At 42.8% G+C, this 7,393-nt stretch overlaps 1 protein-coding gene across 1 annotated transcript in view; it reads right to left on the reverse strand.

Annotated features, from left to right (window-relative positions):
• LOC115112883 (brain-specific angiogenesis inhibitor 1-associated protein 2-like protein 1) overlaps positions 1-6,985 on the reverse strand; it is a 65,157-nt gene extending 58,172 nt beyond the window's left edge. Inside the window, exons 1-3 of the mRNA XM_065012647.1 lie at positions 6,460-6,985; positions 5,255-5,330; positions 4,319-4,405 (exon numbers count right to left, since the gene is read on the reverse strand). Coding sequence (XP_064868719.1) covers positions 4,319-4,405; positions 5,255-5,330; positions 6,460-6,510 — 214 coding nt within the window. The 5' untranslated portion in view covers positions 6,511-6,985. The remainder of the gene's footprint in view (positions 1-4,318; positions 4,406-5,254; positions 5,331-6,459) is intronic.
• Between the last annotated feature and the right edge of the window lie 408 nt (positions 6,986-7,393).

Genomic DNA, 7,393 nt, shown 5'->3' on the forward strand with positions numbered 1-7,393 from the left:
AAAGTTATTTTCTTCAGATTTCACACATCTAAAACATCTGAAAGCCCAGCAGTTTTCTTTGAAGTGAAAACACGCAGGAATGTCCATTAGCGCTTAGCAGTCAATGACTTACTTATCAAAAAATGCCAAGTTGTATTAAGTGATAAGCTGATTGTTCTATCTGTTAACAACACCCTTTACCTTTCTCAATGTCACAGCCCCAACCAGGAGGTCAAATAGGCCCGTGTCAGGCAGAATGGAGCTAAAATGTTGGCTTGATATGGTCCCTTATTGGTTATCTATTATTATTATTAGGGCCTTAAGTATTTATTGACTACATTGCTAAACAAGGGAAAACTCTGAACTCTAGTTGTAGCCTATAAGTAGGGTAAGAGTTTCTCCTGGTCTGGTCTAGTGGTTGAGAAAAACACAGGATCCTACACTTATCATTTCGTAGCCATTCTATGTATATGCCACGTGCCAAACTCACTGACTGACGCAGATGCTGCTCTATTACACTACTCTATTTAGCTACTTAGTGAAAATCAACCCCATCACCTACAACCCTTACAAAGCATCTAAAAGGGGGAAAGTTACTCATAGCAATTTGTTAATAGTTTGATCAATACGAGATACATTGTGATGTAAGGTAACTTTGCAGTTACACTGAGACTGGTTTGGTCTGCTGAGGTCACACTGAGACTGGTTTGGTCTGCTGAGGTCACACTGAGACTGGTTTGGTCTGCTGAGGTCACACTGAGACTGGTTTGGTCTGCTGAGGTCACACGGAGACTGGTTTTGTCTGCTGAGGTCACAAGGAGACTGGTTTTGTCTGCTGAGGTCACACGGAGACTGGTTTGGTCTGCTGAGGTCACACAGACTGGTTTGGTCTGCTGAGGTCACACTGAGACTGGTTTGGTCTGCTGAGGTCACACTGAGACTGGTTTGGTCTGCTGAGGTCACACGGAGACTGGTTTGGTCTGCTGAGGTCACACTGAGACTGGTTTGGTCTGCTGAGGTCACACGGAGACTGGTTTGGTCTGCTGAGGTCACACGGAGACTGGTTTGGTCTGCTGAGGTCACACGGAGACTGGTTTGGTCTGCTGAGGTCACACGGAGACTGGTTTGGTCTGCTGAGGTCACACGGAGACTGGTTTGGTCTGCTGAGGTCACACGGAGACTGGTTTAGTCTACTGAGGTCACACGGAGACTGGTTTGGTCTACTGAGGTCACACAGACTGGTTTGGTCTGCTGAGGTCACACGGAGACTGGTTTGGTCTACTGAGGTCACACAGACTGGTTTGGTCTGCTGAGGGCACACAGACTTTTCAATTGTATGAATTTCTCCTATTGAAATGAGGGAGGTTGGCGTGACACAAAAGTCTACTGAGGGCACACTGAGACATGCAGTTTGGTCTGCTGAGGGCACACTGAGACATGAGGTTTGGTCTGCTGAGGGCACACTGAGACATGAGGTTTGGTCTGCTGAGGGCACACTGAGACATGAGGTTTGGTCTGCTGAGGGCACACTGAGACATGAGGTTTGGTCTGCTGAGGGCACACTGAGACATGAGGTTTGGTCTGCTGAGGGCACACTGAGACATGAGGTTTGGTCTGCTGAGGGCACACTGAGACATGAGGTTTGGTCTGCTGAGGGCACACTGAGACATGAGGTTTGGTCTGCTGAGGGCACACTGAGACATGAGGTTTGGTCTGCTGAGGGCACACTGAGACATGAGGTTTGGTCTGCTGAGGGCACACTGAGACATGAGGTTTGGTCTGCTGAGGGCACACCGAGACATGAGGTTTGGTCTGCTGAGGGCACACTGTCTAGTTTTACATCTTGGAGCATGAACATGTTCCAAACAACAATAAATTAAATCGAACAAGGGGTCACACTCAAAATGTTATTCATCAAACTCCAGCAATTTCAGTGTCTATATCTTGACAACAATAAAAGCTTTACTCTGGCCCCTGAGAGGGGAAGAGGAGAGAAGGGTAGCAGATGAAGGGAAAGATAGATGTGATGGTGGGAATAGTGTCCTCTTCTGTCAGTCTGTTTGTTCAATGTGTTTGCTGTCCTGCTCTGTAACGCGTGAGAGAATTCACACCGTCTCGCTGACTGAGGCCAGTCTCGCTGACTGAGGCCAGTCTCGCTGACTGAGGCCAGTCTGATCAGCAGAGGAGGAACCATAGAAATAGAGTAGGAAAAGCTCCAGACTTAATTAGAATTCCTCAAATGGACATTCCCCATTCTAAACCATTATTCCACATGCATTTGGTGTTCCATTTTGTAACGCTAGATTCAGTTGGCTAGAAACACAAACTGATCTGCTACCAGGCTATTAAAGTTCTATAGCACTACCTTATGAAAAATACATTATATTTGACAATTTTCTGTGGATAACAGCCACTATAACAATAATGTATGTGTGACATGAACACAGATGAAGCCATTTGTTGGCCTTATCCACCCAGCAGTCCATCATGGAGGATGGTGACAAACAGAAGAACCTACTTAATGGATCATAAAAATCTGGGAAAATGGGTCACCTCAATGTCTCCAGCAGCACTTTAACACAATGGATGGTGAGTCAGCACCAAGAGAGGGAAGAACAACCTGTGTCTAGGACTAATGACGGATTCATTACCGTGTGTATGTGTGTGTTTGTGTGTGTGTGTGTGTGTGTGTGTGTGTGTGTGTGTGTGTGTGTGAAGTCGGACGTTTGCATACACTTAGGTTGGAGTCATTAAAACTTGTTTTTCAACCACTCTACACATTTCTTGTTAACAAACTATAGTCTTGGCAAGTCGGTTAGGACATCTACTTTGTGCATGACACAAGTCATTTTTCCAACAATTGTTTACAGACAGATTATTTCACTTACAATTCAATGTATCACAATTCTAGTGGGTCAGAAGTTTACATACACTAAGTTGACTGTGCCTTTAAACAGCTTGGACAATTCCAGAAAATTATGTCATGGCTTCAGAAGCTTCTGATAGGCTAATTGACATAATTTGAGTCAATTGGAGGTGTACCCGTGGATGTATTTCAAGGCCTACCTTCAAACTCTGTGCCTCCTCGCTTGACATCATGGGAAAATCAAAAATCAGCCAAGACCTCAGAAAAAAATAGCAGACCTCCACAAGTCTGGTTCATCCTTGGGAGCAATTTCCAAACGCCTGAAGGTACCAAGTTCATCTGTACAAACAACAGTACGCAAGTATAAACACCATGGGACCACGCATCCGCAGCCGTTCTGTCTCCTGGAGATGAACGTACTTTGGTGCGAAAAGTGCAAATCAATCCCAGAACAACAGCAAAGGACCTTGTGAAGATGCTGGAGGAAAAAGGTACAAAAGTATCTATATCCACAGTGAAAGGAGTCCTATATCGACATACCCTGAAAGGCCGCTCAGCAAGGAAGAAGCCACTGCTCAAAAACGCCATAAAAAAGCCAGACTACGGTTCGCAACTGCACATGGGGACAAAGATCATACTTTTTGGAGAAATGTCCTCTGGTCTGATGAAACAAAAATATATAAAGACCATCGTTATGTTTGGAGAAAAAAGGGGGAAGCTTGCAAGCCGAAGAACACCACCCCAACCGTGACGCACGGGGGTGGCAGCATCATGTTGTGGGGATGCTTTGTTGCAAGAGAGACTGGTGCACTTCACAAAATAGATGGCATCATGAAGAAGGACAATTATGTGGATATATTGAAGCAACATCTCAAGACATTAGTCAGGAAATTAAAGCTTGGTTACAAAATGGGACTTCCAAATGGACAATGACCCTAAGCATACTTCCAAAGTTGTGGCAAAATGGCTTAAGGACAACAAAGTCAAGGTATTGGAGTGGCCATCACAAATCCCTGACCTCAATCATATAGAAAATTTGTGGGCAGAACTGAAACAACGTATGCGTGCAAGGAGGCCTACAAACCTGACTCAGTTACACCAGCTCTGTCAGGAGGAATGGGCCAAAATTCACCCAACTTATTGTGGGAAGCTTGTGGGAAGGCTACCCAAAACATTTTACCCAAGTTAAACAATTTAAAGGCAATGCTGCCAAATACTAATTGAGTGCATGTAAACTTCTGACCCACTGGGAATGTGATGAAAGAAATAAAAGCTGAAATAAATAATTCTCTCTACTATTATTCTGAAATGTCACATTCTTAAAATAAAGTGGTGATCTTAACTCACCTAAAACAGGGAATTTTTATGAGGATTATATGTCAGAAATGGTGAAAAACTGAGTTTAAATGTATTTGGCGAAGGTATATGTAAACCTCCGACTTCAACTGTATGTGTGTGTGTGTGTGTACTTACCTAATTCTCTGGAGACAGGGGATACGGAAGCAGTCTCTCCTATCTTTGACACAGCATCAAAGTACGCCTTCCCAGCAAGAGTCATCACTGTGAGGAGACAAACAAACACAATTATATGAATGGATCTCCTCAATCTCTACATGATACCATATTCAGCCCCTTGCTCCAGTCGTGGCTAAGTGTCTGAAACCAGAGTGTAAAAGTAAACTTGTTACTGTATCATGTGAGAGATCTAATTCACTTTTGTCCAAAATTGGGACAATAAATCACATTTTGTTCATATTACCCTAGTTTATAACAACATTCGTCACAAAGTGACAGTAACCAGTAACCTCTTCACAGATTGCCTTGACTAAATCCCCAAACACTCACACTTGTCTTTTCCTACTAGCAGACTTTTCTGATAACTTACTACGACTGTGATATGTGGTTGTCTCACCTAGCTATCTGAAGATGAATGTACTAACTGTGATATGTGGTTGTCTCACCTAGCTATCTGAAGATGAATGAACTAACTGTGATATGTGATTGTCTCACCTAGCTATCTGAAGATGAATGAACTAACTGTGATATGTGGTTGTCTCACCTAGCTACCTGAAGATGAATGAACTAACTGTGATATGTGGTTGTCTCACCTAGCTACCTGAAGATGAATGAACTAACTGTGATATGTGGTTGTCTCACCTAGCTACCTGAAGATGAATGAACTAACTGTGATATGTGATTGTCTCACCTAGCTATCTGAAGATGAATGCACAAAGTGTAAGTCGCTCTGGATAAGAGAATCTGCTAAATGACTAAAATGTAAAAATATAACAGGGACTAGATCACAAAAAAGCAAGCAGCACAGTGGCAACAGGCAAGGACCAACTCTCTTGAAGGAAGACACCTTGAGAGGAACCCAACTCAAACCATCCTCCATTGACATGTTCTTACCGGCTACAGATTTCTCATAGTTCTTCCCCAGATTGACAAGGTTCCTCAGTCCTGGATTCAACTGCTCCATCACATTCTGCTGAAAGAGGGCAGAACATGTAAAATAATACTGCAGCACAGTGGCAACAGGCAAGGTGAAGGAAGTAACTCAAACCATTCCTTCACATCTTTTGTTTTCAAAAACAGTCCATTTTTATCTGCAAGAGGGGGCAGAACAGTATAATACTGGCAGTGAGTGTAACTATTCTTCACATCTTTTGTTTCAAAAACACCATTTTTATCTCGTTGTGGAGTGGATACACAGAGACCAATAATACGTTAATAAACCATGAGACATTTCTAATAAACAAATCCAAATAAAGGATTGTCTCAATGTCATCATAAAAAAAAGTGTTTAAATGTTTGTGTTAATTCTATAAATAACTCCAAGCTGAAATAAAACATTTGAATCATTAACATGATCCTTCACAAAGTATTTGCAGCAACAGGACAGATTGAACCAATCCAACTCATATTCAAACGGCCCACAATAAAATGCTGTTCAGGACTGGAGTCCCTGTTTCAATTCCCCAGACACACCCTCAACAGAACAATGAACTGCCAGGTATGGATTGGGCCTAGTTGCACCATGCCAGATAGAGAGAAACACAGGAGGAAGACTAATTAAATCAGAGAAACAGGTTTATCTTCAGCTGAAACTGTGGAATGTCATAAACAATGTAGAATGAGTGTTTCTGACACTTTTGACTTCACATGCAGAGTACTGAACTGGTGGGGTTTGCTTGCATGTGATAAGCTTGACGCAAGTACACCAAATGACCTTATATTTGATGAAATAACAAGAAGACATGTATTATTGGCCACATTTTAAATTGACAAATGACAAAATATTGTTTTTTTCAGTTATTTGGAAAGGCAAATGTTAGGCCTACTTCACTGCGCTTTTTCGCTCTCACGGGAGAGTCACAACCGTACCCGTGCTCTCACCATACGCACTGTGCAAGCTTATGACCATATTTTGGAATGGGTTTATGTATCTCCTATAATAATAACTGGTTGTGCCCTAAACCTGAAGCCAATTGGAGCCTACTGCTATTGCCAAAGGCGACGATGGACATTGGCCATACGGAAACCATGTTGTTATAAAGGTGGAGAAATTGGGAGCTATGATGATGAGAACATAGCCTAACAAAAAGCCTGCTTACCTTGTATGTACTTTCGGTCAGCTTATTCACATTGTCATGATCCCTAGACATGTTGGCAGTTATTTCTCAGTCTCTACAAGATGGAACAACAGAAACAAGCCAAAAACCAAAGCCAATCACTCGAAGTCTATAGAATTCCTTTCAAATCCAAGGGTGGGCTGTTTAATTGTTCCAGGAGTAGTTTACGCTTGATGGCATTTGTCACACCTTGCATGTACACGTAGAGCCGAAACGCAACTGTTCGCTGGTGGACAAACAAACCGGCATTCTCCGCTGCGCTGACAGCGAGACAGTCAAACTCACTGTGTGTCCGCGGGGCGGGAGGTAGAAACCGTGGTATCCGAGTCGTCACTGCTTTAGTCAAACCATATAATTAGGAATGATAACTATAATGATAATTCTCCCTGACCAAGACGGCTGCCATTTAGTCCTATTCTATAACTTTGAGGGATTATGATCACATAGTCCCTATAGTAATTTAATAGGATATTTATGAGTCAATCACTTTCGGTGCTGTGGTTTTAGGTAGATCATCAACTCGGAATTGACAATAGGGGTTGGGCGCACACTCTCCCGGGGCGGTTCTTGTTATTGCATTCGGATTAATTTAAATCACAATAGGCTTACTTTAAAATCAATTCACCAATTTGGCCATCGACATCAGTCTCATGTAAACACCTTCTGTGCCTAATTATGTTGTGGTTAATTAATGGTTGTTGTAGGGAAAGGGGATAACTAGTCAGTTGAACAAGTGAATGCCTTCAACTGAAATTTGTCTTCCGCATTTAACCCAACCCCTCTGAATCAGAGAGGTGCGGAGGGCTGCCTTAATCGAGATCTACGTCTTCGGCGCCCGGGGAACAGTGAGAACAAGTGTCTTGCTCAGGGGCAGAACGATAGATTTTTACATGGTCAGCTCGGGAATTCGATCCAG

This window comes from Oncorhynchus nerka, linkage group LG28, assembly GCF_034236695.1.
Source record: "Oncorhynchus nerka isolate Pitt River linkage group LG28, Oner_Uvic_2.0, whole genome shotgun sequence".
Taxonomy (NCBI): domain Eukaryota; kingdom Metazoa; phylum Chordata; class Actinopteri; order Salmoniformes; family Salmonidae; genus Oncorhynchus; species Oncorhynchus nerka.